The following is a 16,452-nucleotide window of genomic DNA, read 5'->3' on the forward strand; positions in this document are numbered from 1 at the left end:
TGATGATAAATCACAAGCCCCATTTTTTCTACAGTAAAACAAATAAGGTTTATGTGATAATTGCTATACTGGAGACTGCTTTGAATTGTTCATTTTTGACAGTTTTATTATCTGGAGAGACTGCTTAAAGGTTTACCCTGAGGAGCAATTGATTATGACCATTCACTCATTACAATTGTTTTTCAGAGAAATTGCAACTGTATTCTGATTTTAAGTAGACATAGTTTCATATATCCTGATTACTTAACTTTGATGATGCAAAAACTTTTATAATATTTTGGACATTTAATATATTCCAAGAAATAAAACATAATATCAAGCTTTTTCAAGTGGTATTATGTATGTGGACTCTTCATTCTTTGACTAAAACATAATTAAATTTCAAAGAAATAATTCTCTTACAGTAAGCTTTAATTTAATGGATTGTTTCAATTCATTTGAAGTACATTCAATAATGTACTATTTTTGTGGAAAAGGTGTTAAATAATTAAACCAGGTCTCTGTTATACAGTATAAACAGTTGTAGAAAGTATATTTCAATAAAAAAATATAAACACTTTATTTTAAGCAGAGTTCAGCTTTTTCCTACACAGACAATTAGTTTTTCAAAAGGAAATTTTATTTTTTAAATTTTTGTCAGGTGGATTATATAAAAGTATGCTAGAACATCTCAACATTAATAGTCTATGTATTGAGAGGCATATTTTAATTGAAAACTGTTGGGAGCCATGCAGACACTTTAATGCAATTCATTCTTATATGCAAATAAATTTGATTATATTGTGCAAAAATGCAACCAAGAGATATGGGTATTATTTTACTTATTTTTCTGCATTACAAATTAGCATTACAAATCAGCATTCCTTAACCTACGAGCCGAGGTGGCGCAGTGGTTAGGGTGCAGTATTTCAGGCCACTTTAGCTGACTGTGATCTGCAGTTCAGCGGTTCAAATCTCACCGGCTCAAGGTCGACTCAGCCTTCCATCCTTCCGAGGTGGGTGAAATGAGGACCAGGACTGTGGGGGCAAGTTGCTGACTCAATTTGCTAAAAAAAAATTGTAAACCGCTTAGAGAGGGCTGAAAACCCTATGAGGCGGTATATAAGTCTAATAAATAAACAAATGAATAAATAAATAAATAAATAAACCTACAGTAGATTTATTCTTTTTTTTTTGCTTTATTTGCTCAATAAACAAATACTATTGCTTCCGTTTCACTAAATATACCTCTGCTTCTTTTCAGTATACATCAGCTCTTACCTACGATGCTGTTAAAGTAATGACTGAAGCATTCCGTAACTTGCGTAAACAACGGATTGAAATTTCTAGAAGAGGAAATGCTGGTGACTGTCTTGCAAACCCGGCAGTGCCTTGGTCTCATGGTGTAGAAATAGAAAGGGCATTGAAACAGGTAACCTTTCTAGAACTAATGTTTTATATTTTCAGGTTATTTGGGGAAGTCATCAATTGCACTTCATTTTACATATAAAAACCTTGGAATATTATATCATTATTTGTGGGAAAATTTCTTAGCAATAGATAAAATAAAATAACTGTTTTTTTTCTATAAGCACAGTAAATAAATAAATAAATAAAATTTATGTTTATTTGTTGAACTTTACTATGCTTTCCATTTTTTACTTCATATAGGTTCAGGTGGAAGGCTTAACTGGAAATATAAAGTTTGATCAGAATGGAAAGAGAATTAACTTTACAATAAATGTCATGGAGCTGAAAAGTACTGGTCCTCGGAAGGTAAATTTATGATAAATAGAAAGTTACTTCTACATTACTTCTAAATAGTACAGGAAAAGTAAATATATAAAAATATAATGTACAATACAAAAATTAATTAATGTTATGTTTATAAATTCCTTAGAATTGTTTTTAAAATGCTGCATGTTTGAAATGAAAATATAGATCATACCATAATTACTATGAGCTATAATCGTATATATTTTACTTTGAAATTAAGGTAATTCGCTACAGAATTCTCTAACTCTTGCTCGGTTATATTAAAATGAAATTCAATGTAGAGAAAAGTAATAAGTACAAATATAGATTGGGTGAAACTAGACTTGATAGCAGTAACTGTGAGAGGGATCTTGGAGTCTTAGTGGATAACCAATTAAATATGAGCCAACAGTCTCCAGTAGCAGTCAAAAAATCAATACTATCCTAAGTTGCATTAACAGAGAGATGCAATCAAGATCAAGTGAGGTACTAATACCACTCTATAAAGCCTTAGTAAAATCACACCTAGAGTATTGCATCCAGTTTTGGTCACCACACTATAAAAAAGATGTTGAGATTCTAAAAAGAGTGCACAGAAGAGAAACCAAGATGATTAGGGGATTGAAGGCTAAAACATACAATGAACGGTTGCAAGAACTGGGCATGGCTAGTCTAGTGAAGAGGAGGACCAGGGGAGATATCATAGCAGTGTTCCAATATTTGAGAGGCTGCCACAGAAAGGAGGGGGTCAAGCTATTTTCCAAAGCATCCAAAAGCCAGATAGAAACTGAACAAGGAGAGATTCAACCTGGAAATAAGGAGAATTTTTCTGACAGTGAGAGCAATCAACCTTCAGAAGTTGTGGAAGCTTCATCACTGTAAGCTTTCAAGAACAGACTGGACTGCCATCTGTCAGAAATGGTGTAGGGCCTCCTTCTTGGGTGTGTGTGGGGGTTCCGACTAGATGACCTACAAGGTTCCTGCAAGTTAGTCTGTTCCAATTCGGTTAATCTGTTAAATAATGAGTACAATAATTAAAGACCCATTAACCTCTTTGCATAAATTAACACTTTAACTGAAATTCAAGACCCATGGAAATTTTAATTTGGATATAGTAAAATGCACATTTTTCTCCCTTCAGCTGTAAACATGAATGAATCCTGTATATATTATCATTTTTCTCATAATTCTTTGATAGATCTCTATATTGCTATTTCAAAACCACACAAAATATTTGTTGCAGAGAATATGTAGAAATCACCACTTCTTGAGTATATCCAATAGGCTTGAATGTGATATGGTATTGTAATCTGCCAAAAAATACACAAAATATTTATTCATTTGAATACAATTTATCACTATTTTCAGATTGGATATTGGAGTGAGGTGGACAGAATGGTTGTGAATCCCCTGGATGGTCTCTCTGGCAATGATACCTCAGGATTAGAAAATAAGACTATTATTGTCACCACTATTTTGGTAATTAAGCATATTTTTTGTGACATGGATTCTCTAAGTTGTAACCTTATTATTCATTCTCAATCTATGTTGGTATAGATAATGACTGTCTAGTTTTTTCCATGAATGTGTAAAAACATTAAGAAATACTGTTTATGGAATAACTACAAAATCTCTTCCTGTGTTTTTTTCGATTTATCAGAATTTTGAAATGTATCACTATTTTTTTTTATTTTCCACAAATGGCAATTATTGTGGTAGATATACCTTTTACATATTTAGATCAAAGACAGAAAATGAGAACGGAAACCGTTTCGAGGAAGGTTTTTTTTATTTTTTAACCTCAGCCATTTACAATTTTCCACTAAATTGAGACATTATCAATATACAGTTACAATATTTAGAAATTTAGGAATGCCATATTGTTTTCCTAGTAAGCTAACAATTGTATGAAGTTGTTTGTTCAAGGCATAACTGCTCTGGATTATATACTAAAGGCATCAACATTTTATCAACTGTTTTGATGGTGGTAAGATTTTTTTGACAGTTCTATGTTTATTATAAATCTATATAATCAATTTTGGTTTGGTGGGAATTGAGAAATATAAAACATCATGAAATAATCATGAATTTTCTGATATATTATTTTGAAAGCTTAAAAAAATAAAATGTGTTTAAAATATTCTTGTTATCATAGTGTTTCCACTAATGTGAATAAAAATCATGAATTTGTTTTTTTAAAAAATAAATGCCTCTATCTGTAAGGTTTTATACAACTGTAAAAAGTGTTACCGTGGTAATCGATAAATAAATAATCCTGAACTTTTATGAAAAAGGTTTTTTTCTTATTTACTTATTGTGCTTCAAAAAGTGTATAACAAATAGGCAACTTACTTGATAGCTTTATTAACCAGCTAAAGCCAAGTTTCTCTGTACAGGAATCCCCATATGTCATGATGAAGAAAAATTTTGAATTGCTTGAAGGAAATGAACGATATGAGGGCTACTGTGTGGACTTAGCTGCAGAAATTGCCAAACACTGTGGGTTCAAATACAAACTCACAATTGTTGGGGATGGCAAATATGGGGCCAGGGATGCAGAAACAAAAATCTGGAATGGAATGGTTGGAGAACTTGTTTATGGGGTAAGAGCCAATTTTAACCATTGCAACTATTTGATTAATGAAGATAAGCTCAATACCTGTTAGTATGACATCTAAAATTCACTTGGATCAAAGCAAAGTCACATATTTTAGAAAACAGGTAATATAAATGCATTTCATCATTTTTCCCCTACAAATATTCTATGTAGGGGATAAAAGTTGTGTTCCATCAATGTTCGTAAATAAGATTATTAAAAAATTGCCCTCATATCATAAAACCTGAATATAGATCAGTAGCAAGAACATTAAGGCAGACTGGATTAGTAGATGCTAGTACTGAAATAATTACTGTCTTTTCCCTTGACATTATATTATTCATTTGCAATGCACAAAAGCACTGAAGCCATTCCCTTTTTAAATAACTTATTATTTGTTTTGTTTCCATTACAGAAAGCTGATATTGCAATTGCTCCATTAACTATAACACTGGTAAGAGAAGAAGTGATTGACTTCTCAAAGCCTTTTATGAGCCTCGGGATATCTATAATGATCAAGAAGCCACAGAAGTCCAAACCAGGAGTGTTTTCCTTTCTTGATCCCTTAGCATATGAGATCTGGATGTGCATTGTTTTTGCCTACATTGGGGTCAGTGTTGTTTTATTCCTGGTCAGCAGATTTAGCCCTTACGAGTGGCACACTGAGGAGTTTGAAGATGGAAGAGAAACGCAAAGTAACGAATCAACTAATGAATTTGGGATATTTAATAGTCTCTGGTTTTCCTTGGGTGCCTTTATGCAGCAAGGATGCGATATTTCGCCAAGGTTGGTTACACGCCTGTCTTAGCTTTGTGCATTTTGGTCTCATTAAGGATATTTATGGTGCTTATAGATTCACTCTAAATAAATACCGGCTGCTGACAAGTTTTCCAAAATCATCTTCACTCTTTACTAAAACGATCAGTCCATGATGCAAACAGAAGACAATTCAATTGTTTTGCTCCTAACATCCTTTGTTCTTCATCTGGTGGACTTATATGCACCATGCAGAGGCTGCAAAATGCATAAGGTTTATCTCATTTCCTGCCTTCTTGGAGGCGTACCGTGTTTTTGCTGCATATTCCCATTTACAGCCAAAAGTGCACTGATTTCACAGATGCTGTAATGGGAAAAAGGGTAGCATGTTGTTTATGATAAACGAAATGGTTGCCATCACAAAAATATTTCTTGTGCCATCTAGCACATGAATCCCCTCTCTCCTTTCAGCAAAACCACTAGGCTTTAAACCATGGGTTGTCAACCTGGTCCCTACCACCCACTAGTGGGCGTTTCGGGATTCCAAGTGGGCGGTAGGGACTTTGGAGGTTAAAATCTCCGTTTGAGCGAGTGGGCAGGCGCGAGCGCACACATTAATAAACCAACGTGCGCGTGCACGCAAACAAGCAAACACATGGGAAGAGGAAGGGGAGGAGTAGAAACTGATAGCAGGAACAGGGAGATGAGTTTTGTTATCTTATAAAATAAAGTGGAGCACAGCAGTTGCAAAATAGGAGAAAGAAAAGTTATAGGCAGGAGAGAATTGTTGTTGGCTAATAATAATAAGTGGGCTAACTAGCTCAGCCTTACTTTTGTACATTGCCCTAAGGAAGGTTAAAAAAAAGGAGATAAAAAGAAAAGGATAAAAAAAAATTAACAAAAAAAGGAAGCAAAATAGAGAAAAGGGGATAAAAAAAAGGAGGAGAGTAAGCAGTGTTTAGTCTGGCTCATAAATTAAGTTTTGTTATCTTATAAAATAAAAAAGGGGGGAAAAGGAAAGAAGGAAGAAGAAGGAGAAAATAAAAAAAGGGAAAAAGAGATCCTTGATATAGTGAAATACTATAAGAAAGGTAAAAAAGAAGAAGGCAGGAAAAGGAATTTTGTTTTGATGGTGACACTTAATAAAAATTGGCACCTAATACAGCATTGTTTTTGGTGTTTGTAATAAAAGGGAAAAGAGGAGGGAAAAAAGCACTGAGTGGAGTGCAGATCAAAACATAAGAGTAAAAGTAGTTGTTAAATTGTGAAACAAATTTAGAACCCATGTCTGAAAAAAAAGAAATATGCCCATGTTCCGCACTTGCGCAAAAACTGGTGGGCGGTAAGGAAATTTTTCCATCAACAAAGATCCATTAGTGGGTGGTAGGTAGAAAAAGGTTGACTACCACTGCTTTAAACAATAAAAATATTTTTTGTAACTTAATGGTCCCTGGAAGCAATTACAGTACAGATGACAAGAGTAGTTGTTTGCAGAAAGTTTCAAAGCATAAATTCAGATAGATGTTTATTTTATGAACCATACTATGCTCATGTTTGTTTTATTTCTTTCCACAGTATTACCAACTTTTCCATTTCCTTCATGTTTTGGCTGAAACTCAACAAATCTGATGGGGCACACATTGCTGCATCATATTGAGTACGGACATTATTTCAGAAGTGAAATTAAGTCTGTCCCTAAGAATTGCTAGGTTGGGCTTTTGTCAGGTTTCACTATTGTAACCTACCTATTACTTTTACCTTTCAAAAAAATATATCAGATACAATGAAGAGAATTTTTTTTTGGCATATTCTACTTCTTTCAGGTTACAAGAATCTGCTACCATAGCACTGACTTCTATCAAGGAACATAAAACACAAAGGAATTTCTCAAATAATCTAAATAAAATTGGGGTGGAAAATAATGTGGATGATGATGTTAGTCGGGCCAGGTCTCTCAATTCTTCTGATCTTGTACTACTTTTTTTGAGTTTTTCTATGCTCTGGGTAGCGTCAGCTTTAATGGTGTCCAGCCACCGTACAACTAACAAGAAAGTATTTCCAAAGTGTTATTTAGTTATTTAGTTGCTACCTATACTTTGTTATCTACTAGACATTGCTTCCTCTGGATTGTCAGTAAATTCTTCTTCGAGTTCTTTTAAGGTTATCTTTGTGTTGTCACAAAGTATCTAGCCAATTTGTTTTCTATTGGCTTTTTAATTGATTGTGTTGATTTTTTTCCAAGCATTAGGATCTTCTCCGCTGAGTATTACCCATGTATTATATACTGCCACTGCAAAATATTCAAATTTTCTCAACAGTATCTTCAGAACTACTGTTCAGTCACCAGGTTTTTTTTAATCATTCAACCATTCTGATGAACCAGTTTTCACAAATGTATCTTACAACTGATTTAACTTCTTATCTGCCATTTATATGTGGTTAGTATTTTCTGTTGACATACTGTAATCTTGGGATGGGAATATATATGTATGTATGTATGTATGTATGTATGTATGTATGTATGTATGTGTATATATATATATATATATATATATATATATATATATATATATATATATATATATATATACACACACACACACACACACACACACATACATACACACACATACAGATACACATACACACACACACATACAAGTATGTATGTATGTATGTATGTATCTGTACATACAATATATATATGTATGTATCTGTGCAAAGATGTCAAAGATAACCAGATGGGAAAAAAGAAAAAGAAAAATTGGATTCAATTCCAAAAAGCCTGGCAAAGAACCAGTTCTTCAGGACCCTTTGAAACACCAGTAGGTTTCTATTTCAATCTCTTGGGCAACCTTATTCCAGAGGGCAATTTCTTATGTCTTCTTCACTTCTAGGCATCAAAGAGGTTGCTGATGTTTCTTCCAGCAATTTTAATTCCAATTTCCTTGTGTTCTAATTCAACATTTTGCACAATATATTCTGTATGAAAGTTAAATAAAAAAGTGACTGTATAGTATATAGCCATTGTGTACTTCTTTCCAATGTAATGTCATCTGGTTACCCCAGATTCCATTCCAAATCTTACAACAAATCATTCATGATTTACATAATTAAAAACCTTTATATAATCAATAATAACCAATAAAGCAAAAGTAGATGTATTTTTGCCTTTTCCATTCGATGTTAAGCCACATGATCTGAGGCACCCTTTATTCTTTTAATGAGATTATTATTACCTCTTTAAAAGTTGTAAGTAGCACTTTAACTTTATCATCTTGTAAAATGTTGAACTGTTTACCAATATTTAATCGATTCCTGCAGCTGCTAGCAATATTTTGCAGATCCCATTTGACTTCACTTTTCAGAATATCTATCTCTAGTTCAGTGATCAAATTTTCATACATTCAATCATTAAGGGATCCACTTTGTACAGTTCTTCCTTATACTCTCATGTTATTTATGTTTTCTTTTTCCAACAGATCTTTGCCTATGTCTTTTATCATGCCCATTTTTGTATTACACAAGGCTCCTATTCATTCAGATATTATCTTCAGTTTCTTTGCATTGCATATTTAGATGCAACTTCTCGTATTTCTTTGCTCTTTGGAAATATGTGTCACAGGGGATATACAACAAGTAAGATTTCATCAAAAAGATGAAAAGTATGTTGTGATGTTACAATGCAAGCTCTTGTCCTTATCTACATGAGTATAGTGCTGTGTGGCAAGTAACAAAGGGTCAGGCTTTGCATTGTGATTTTTCAAAACATGTTTCACTATTGGCCCTTCTTACATCATTGTGCAGAGACTTATATTCAGTGTTTACTCGGGCAATTTTTCTCTGTTGCCCTTTGCTTTCTGCCAGTCTTCATCTATTTTTAAATATTAACAGCAGTCATTTTGTCTTCTTTTTTATGTTTACATTTTGGAATATTTTTGTTTGTTTCACCTTTAATTATGTCACAATTTTTAGTTCAGAGTTCTTCAGATTCTGTGTTTATCAAATATAATCCATTAAATCTAAACCTCTACCATTTAGATATATAGAATACTACATTGTTCATATTTTGTAATGAATTCATAATTTAGCAGCTACAGCATCTGGTATTGTTTTGCTGACTGAATAGTCCTCCGTTTCCTTTGCAGAGCATATAGATAGACAACTATACATGAAGTCCACGTACAGAATTGTATTTTAGAATATTGGAAAGATTTACTTGGCAGAAGTTGACAGAGCTCTGGTTGTCTGTTTCTTGTTTTTATATGGGGTGTGTGTGTATATATGTTTTGTCAACAAGGTGATATAGGTTATCATAGAACTGGTATCTACATCTTCCGCATCTTGGCTTTGACTATAGACTTCAAATTCTGTAATACGGTGACTTGCCTCATGTTTTAGAATTATATCTTAGCACTGACATTGATATCCATTTGTTCATAATTACAACTATTCCATTTCTTGCGTACAGTAGAATGTCTATGTTGTTGGTTTGAACTCTGAGCTTGGTGATTTGGTTGCAAACATTTCGTCCCCATTTGAGGCGACATCTTCAGTGCGCTTTGGATTGTGTTTGTCTGGAGAAGCCTTTAACACAGGTCTGCGACTAAAAAGCTGTTTGATTATTTTCTTCTAATTTCCATGTTTTTTGGTGTGCTGAAAACAAATGAAATATTGAAAAAACTCCTAGACATCATGATTTGCCACAACATGCAAAATTGTCTTCAAATTTATCATTTTTTAAAAATTTTGGTATTTTTTTATATTATGGGTTTTTAACCAAATTTAAAGTTCAAATTACTATTAATTAATTCACATAAGTGCATTTAATATATAAAATGCCAAAAAAACCTTAAAGGGTTTGTCCGAGTTATGTAAAAAAAATAGCACTGTAAATCTGATGGTCAGCAATATATACATAAGCTAAGCAAGTTTTAAGTCTGTGCTTCTAATGGTAGAAGGGGTTAATCTTTCCTGAAGAATCCAGTGGGATGGAGACACAAGGCAGATAGCAGCATCTCCGGTCAGTGCAGGGGGCGTGGCCAGCACTGTGATGTCTTGCATACAGACACAGATCTGCTCTCTCCTGCATGCCACACTTGTGCACGAATCATCATCAGGTTCTTGGTTCTAGGCTGTTCACACTTTTTCATCGCAATTCATGTTAGCTCGTCATTCTTCAAGCGTTATGTTATGGCTCCGCGAAAGTGTATTAATTTGCCAGACAGTTTCTGTTTCATGTGTGGTGAATATACAGTGTTGAAGCAACAGCAGAATATTACAGACTTTGTGAAAAAAGTATACTTTGCATACTTTGGACTAAAAATTGGAGATCAAGATAAAGTTTGGGCGCCTCATAAAGTGTGCAAATGGTGTGTTGAGGACCTCGAAACTGGTTCAAGGGTAAGAAAAAATATTTCCGTTATGGGATTCTTATGGTATTGCGGGAGCAAAAGAACCATAGTGATTACTGTTACTTTTGTTCATGCAATGTGAAAGGGTTTAATTCTAAATGGAAGCATTCCATTTCATACCCCTATCTTCACTCAGCAATTCGTCCCATCCCCCAAGGCACAGATATACCAGTACCCAAGCCCCCTGCTACCTTGGAAGAGATACCTAGCTCCGATGAAGGTGAAGTCATACCTGAACCAGATGACGAATCAAGTTCTGACTTTGAAGATGATACAAGACCAAAATTGTTTTCTCAGGAGGAGATGAATGATTTGGTAAGAGACTTTAATCTTCCTAAGTTACTGAGTTACTCAGATCAAGGCTGAAAAGCAGGAATTTATTGTTGCCACGAGTGTCATCTTCATGGTTCAGACATAGTGAAAAGGAGTTTGTTCCTTACTTCTCCCAGGAAGACAAGTTGGTTTATTGCATCGATGTCGAAGGTCTGATGGGTCAATTTAAAATCCAATAAGATTTAGAGTATGGCATCTTTTTATAGATTCTTCAAAAAGAAGTCTCAAAGCAGTTTTACTCCACAACAGTTTTTACACTTCTATATCTGTAGGTCATTCCGTACACTTGAAAGAAACCTACAAGAACTTGGAATTGGGTCTTCGTAAACTTAAATATGAAGACCATGGTTGGCAAGTGTATGGGGACTTGAAGGTCTTGTGCATGTTGCTTGGGCAACAAGCTGGGTATACCAAATACCCTTATTTTCTGTGTCTGTGGGACAGTCGAGACCGACAAAATCACTGGACCAAGAGTTGGCAGCCAAGGGTGCTAACAGTCGGTGAAAAATATGTCCTCCGACAAACTTTGGTACCTTCCCATAAAGTTCTTCTACCATCTCTCCACATAAAATTGGGATTGATGAAGCAATTCGTAAAATCACTTTCAAGAGATGGAGAATGCTTCAAATACTTGGTCACCAAGTTTCCATGCCTGTCGGAGGCAAAATTGAAGGAAGGTGTATTCATCGGATCAGATATTAGAAGGCTTATAATTGATCAAGAGTTTGTCAATACCATGATGGATCCTCAAAAAGAAGGGTGAATTGCATTTAAAGAAATGTACAGAAATTTTTAGGCAATAACAAAGATCCTCACTACAAAAAGATCGTCGGAAGAATGCTGAAAGCATTTCAAGCTTTAGGCTGCCTGATAAGTTTGAAAGTGCATTTCCTCCAGTCCCACCTTGACTACTTTCCTGAAAATTTGGGAGTTGTGAGTGAGGAACAAGGTGAATGATTCCACCAAGACATTAAAGAGATGGAAAGGAGATACCAGTGAAAATGGAGCTTTACAATGATGGCAGACTACTGTTGGATGCTTCAGAGGGACATTCCAGATGCTACTCACAAGCATAAATGTAAACAAAACTGAGGAGCCTCACAAGGAAGAAGGATTGACTTTAGTGTGTGTAGGTGAGCTCATTTCAGTTCAAAAAAGGATTTTCATGAAAATTTTGTAATAAAACTTTAATTTTATAAGTCTATTTCCATTTATTTTGAGGTATTGCCTTATTTAACATAGTTACCTAAATTGTCAGGAAACGTGATGTCCTATGACAAAATGGAGGTCATTTTCGGATTCAGTGCATCAAAAAACATAAAGATTACATGGAATAACCAAAACAGCTGTTGAAATTTTTTTTATGCAGACCTGTGATACCTTTCTGAGTTCTGGTCTGATTTTGGGTTGTGGAATTGGCTGGCTATAGTTGCTGAGTCATAGTTCTTTTTTAAGTACTGAAGAATGTCTATTCTTTTGATATAAAATGAGCCACCTGGATCTATTTCACTTAGTAAATTCTGATAATGTTAATATTGAATTCTGGCTGTAATAACATCAAGTTTGCTTCATTTCATTTTATATATTTATTTGTTTTTAAACCAGTATGCTGTTTGACTCTCAAGGACTTTATTGTTTTGACATTCCACATTTTTGCAGCATTTTTCCCCCCTTTGCTTCTAGTATCATCAGTATTTAAGTGTTCTTTTGGCTTTAACCAAGATGTATCATAAACACTTAAGCTATTCATATGTACTCTCTCTCTTACCTGGAAGCTCATTATTTTTTGGCTTGAAGAGATCTTCCTCCAAAATCACATTAACATTAACTTGGCTATATAGTGTATATCCATTTCATTTCTTTGGCACAATTCTGAAGTGATTTGAGTGATTTCCTTCTCCAGTGGAGTGTATTTAATTTGATTCCTTGCCTGTGCATGTCATGGGTTACATTTCTGGGAATGTACACTCCTTAAAATTGATAGTATCATTGCAAGGCATAAAGCTCCTTTCCACTATAAGATCTATCCATGAATGGGCTATTTGAAGTATTTTTTGAGGACCCAGATTGTTGAGGGCGATATGCTGACTCTGTAAAACTGCTTAGAGAGGTCTATAAAGCACTACAAAGCAGTATATAAGTCTAAATGCTATTGCTATTGTGGATTGTTTTTTTACAGTGGATACAGTGAATATTGTATATTCAATTTAGATGTTATTATCTGAGAGAGTAAGGAAAAATGGAAGTTTCATAAAATAAATGTAGGAATGAAAATTGGCAAAAATGTTTTTATTGCCCTTACAAATATAATTGCATTCTGTAGAAGTTCTGTAAAGACTTGGTCACTTAGATCAGTGACCTTAAAGAGCATTGGCCATCAGAAGGCAGTTTGCATACATTCTTTGTTAAAGAACTGACCACCTGTCCTATGTCTAATGTAAATAGATTAAATCAAAGGAGAAAGATAGGCAATAAACCCTAAACAGCAACTGAAAAATACATATTAACAATCTTTTCCATTACGTTGAAATAATTTGAATTCAAGCTTTACTCACTTTGAAACATCAAAATCAGCTTGTTTGGGGAGAAAACAACTATACTAAATTCCAAATGAGTTCTTTTGATTATTTTGGAAGCACTTTGCATATAAAACAAACAAGCAAAAATATACTCACAATATAGCTCTTGAACTCAAGACCGCTCCCAAAATTCTCAAATCAGCATATTTTGTACTGAAGATATGTTTTGCACAAGAAACAGGATGATTTGAACTCAAAACAGTTTATATAAATTTATGTTGTTATTTGCAAATCTGTAGCCTCCTTTGAACCTTTGTAGAGAAATCATTGTTGGCGTCATCGTCTAAACATTCAACCTACATAATTACTTCATATATTTTTATGAAGCTCTATGCCAGCACTCAACAATGGTAATATGAAATGAGTGAGACTTCTTTCATAAATTATAAGAGAAAACTTTAGAAATCTGAATTATAAGAACCGAGGTGGCGCAGTGGTTAGGGTGCAGTACTGCAGGCCACTTCAGCTGACTGTTATCTGCAGTTCAGCAGTTCTAATCTCACCGGCTCAAGGTTGACTCAGCCTTCCATCCTTCCGAGGTGGGTGAAATGAGGACCCAGACTGTGGGGGCAATATGCTGACTCTGTAAACCGCTTAGAGAGGGCTGAAAGCCCTATGAAGCGGTGTTTAAGTCTAACTGCTATTGCTATTGCTATTGAATGAACAAATGAATATTTTTATTACAGTCACTGACCAGAATCTAGCATTTAGATTTGCTGTAGTTCCAATACTTCTCTTCAGCCATTTCTGTATCATCTAAATTTCCTTTGCCATGCACAATGCTTTTTTCCTTCATATAGTATGGGGAAATTCTTAGGGGGACAGTTTTTTTACATATCACCTTAAAATAATCAATGACTTAAAAGTGTGGACTTCATATTAATAATGCTTTAGCACATTCAGAATAAATGATATTAAGGAGGCTGTCCTTAATATCACCTATATAAGGCTATAGGAAGTGTAGAGACTGCAGTTAATTACTGGGTAGAAGTTTTTTTCTCAAAATAGTAAGGTTGCATTGCTTCACTTTTTGCCCTTGTGCATAACAAAGTTTTGCAAAGGTTGAAAGTGAAATTGGATAGCCCATATAGATATTGAGAGGAAGTTTGGTATAGGGAATAAGGCATCAGGCTAAAAAGGGGAGTTCTATTTCTCAGGCACAAAGCCAGCTGAGTGACCTTCGGCTAGTTGCTTTCTTTCAGCCCTAGGATGGAGGTAATGCAGTGGTGGGATTCAAGTAATTTAACAACAGGTTCTCTGTCCTAATAACCAGGTGGGTAGGCGGGGCTTAGTGGTCATGTGACCATGTGGGCATGGCCAACTCAACATTACTCAGGTCAATGGGCACTTTGCCTTAGCTATTACAATGTAATAAGGGTTAACTGGAGAGGCAGTTTCTGTAAGCAGGGCAATAAAGATTAAACTAGAAACAACACCAGAATGTCAACAAGGTGATTCCTTACAGGATTAGCCCTGTAAAGCGGAAAAAAAACAGAAGAAGATTTCTTCCAACAACCGGTTCTCTGAACCTCTTAGAAAGTTAAGAACCGGTTCTCCCGAATAGGTGCGAGCTGGCTGAATCCCACCACTGAGGTAATGGCAAACCACTTCTGAAGAACCAGGAAAACTGGACTTTCCAGGCGGTCTCAGAGAATTGGACAGAATTGAAAAGAAAGAAAAAAGAGAGATATTAGATAGGCTATTGCTCTCAGAGTTTACTTTTTTATTGTCTTCTTATATAGAATACATTGATAATAAAGATCCATAATAGATAGGCACTATTATATTCCAATATTTTTAAAATCTTATTGTCAGATTCTGATTTTGAGTTTTTCATACAAATATGAAATAGCATGCAGTGATTGGGCAAAAGTTATATGCAGTGACATTAAACTTCTAAATCTATAAAAAAAAATCATTAATGATACATATTATTGCCTAATATATTACCTCCACTATGTTAAATGCTGAAATATTTTTATAGAAACTCAGTGAAAACCCTATGGCAACTGCAGACACCATTATAGTCTAATTTGTTTAATCAACCAATATCCACTGAATCCATTGCAAGAGAAATTCCTACTTTGTGCATAGCAGTTTTTTGTTTTGCTTTCAATGTATTTCATTGACCTTGTCTGATTTTACTGTAAATATACTCATTTGTGTTATCATAAAAAATAGTTTTAAGAAAAATATTGCAATAACATGATTTAAGCAGCTTTCTTTTGCAGGATTCTTGGACCTATGAAGATCCAATAGTACATTAATTCAATACAGAAGTCCTGAATTTAGTGACACACCATATCTAAGTAAAATATTATTACTTTCCTATGTCGTTAGCATGCATAGCAACATATACCTCTCCTTTCCCAAATAGCATGAATAAAATGTTCTCCGAGTTACCCAGTGCAGCATATACATAAATCTGATAACTTGTATTTCTTTCAGGTTATTCATTTCACTTTACAAATCTATTTCATACATTATTAGATCCCTGTCTGGGCGCATTGTTGGAGGTGTGTGGTGGTTCTTTACACTGATTATAATATCATCCTACACGGCTAACTTAGCTGCCTTCCTGACGGTGGAAAGAATGGTGTCTCCCATTGAAAGTGCAGAAGATTTATCTAAACAATCAGAAATTGCTTATGGGACTTTAGATTCTGGCTCAACAAAAGAATTTTTTAGGGTAAGAGTTTCTGCTAACCTAACTCTGAAATTCTGAAATATTCTGAAATATTAAGCTACACTTGCACTCTTTAATTTAGCCATAATGAGTAGAAATAGGAGCAGAAACCAGAGCGTCTTAATATAGGCTATTAGTTTATAAAACATAGCAATCAATTACTAGTTTCAAATTTTTACTACAACTTCAAAAATCCCTCTTCAAGATTTCCAATTATATATTACATCCATCTGTCATAACTTCCATACTAAAGAAATGGATTGCGCATTATGCATTTCTGCAACTAATAATTCTGCTAATGAACTCTTTGAATTTCTCATGTTCTTTGCAACATCCTAAATCCAGAGAACAGGT

General features: G+C 34.4%; 1 protein-coding gene across 3 annotated transcripts in view; it reads left to right on the plus strand.

The window, feature by feature from the left end:
• GRIA2 (glutamate ionotropic receptor AMPA type subunit 2) overlaps positions 1–16,452 on the plus strand; it is an 87,831-nt gene that overhangs the window by 66,353 nt on the left and 5,026 nt on the right. For all 3 annotated transcript variants that reach the window (XM_032224058.1, XM_032224057.1, XM_032224059.1), the window contains exons 7-12: positions 1,244–1,411; positions 1,651–1,755; positions 3,103–3,213; positions 4,131–4,337; positions 4,746–5,116; positions 15,903–16,101. In XM_032224058.1, coding sequence (XP_032079949.1) covers positions 1,244–1,411; positions 1,651–1,755; positions 3,103–3,213; positions 4,131–4,337; positions 4,746–5,116; positions 15,903–16,101 — 1,161 coding nt within the window. The remainder of the gene's footprint in view (positions 1–1,243; positions 1,412–1,650; positions 1,756–3,102; positions 3,214–4,130; positions 4,338–4,745; positions 5,117–15,902; positions 16,102–16,452) is intronic.

This window comes from Thamnophis elegans, chromosome 9, assembly GCF_009769535.1.
Source record: "Thamnophis elegans isolate rThaEle1 chromosome 9, rThaEle1.pri, whole genome shotgun sequence".
Taxonomy (NCBI): Eukaryota; Metazoa; Chordata; class Lepidosauria; order Squamata; family Colubridae; genus Thamnophis; species Thamnophis elegans.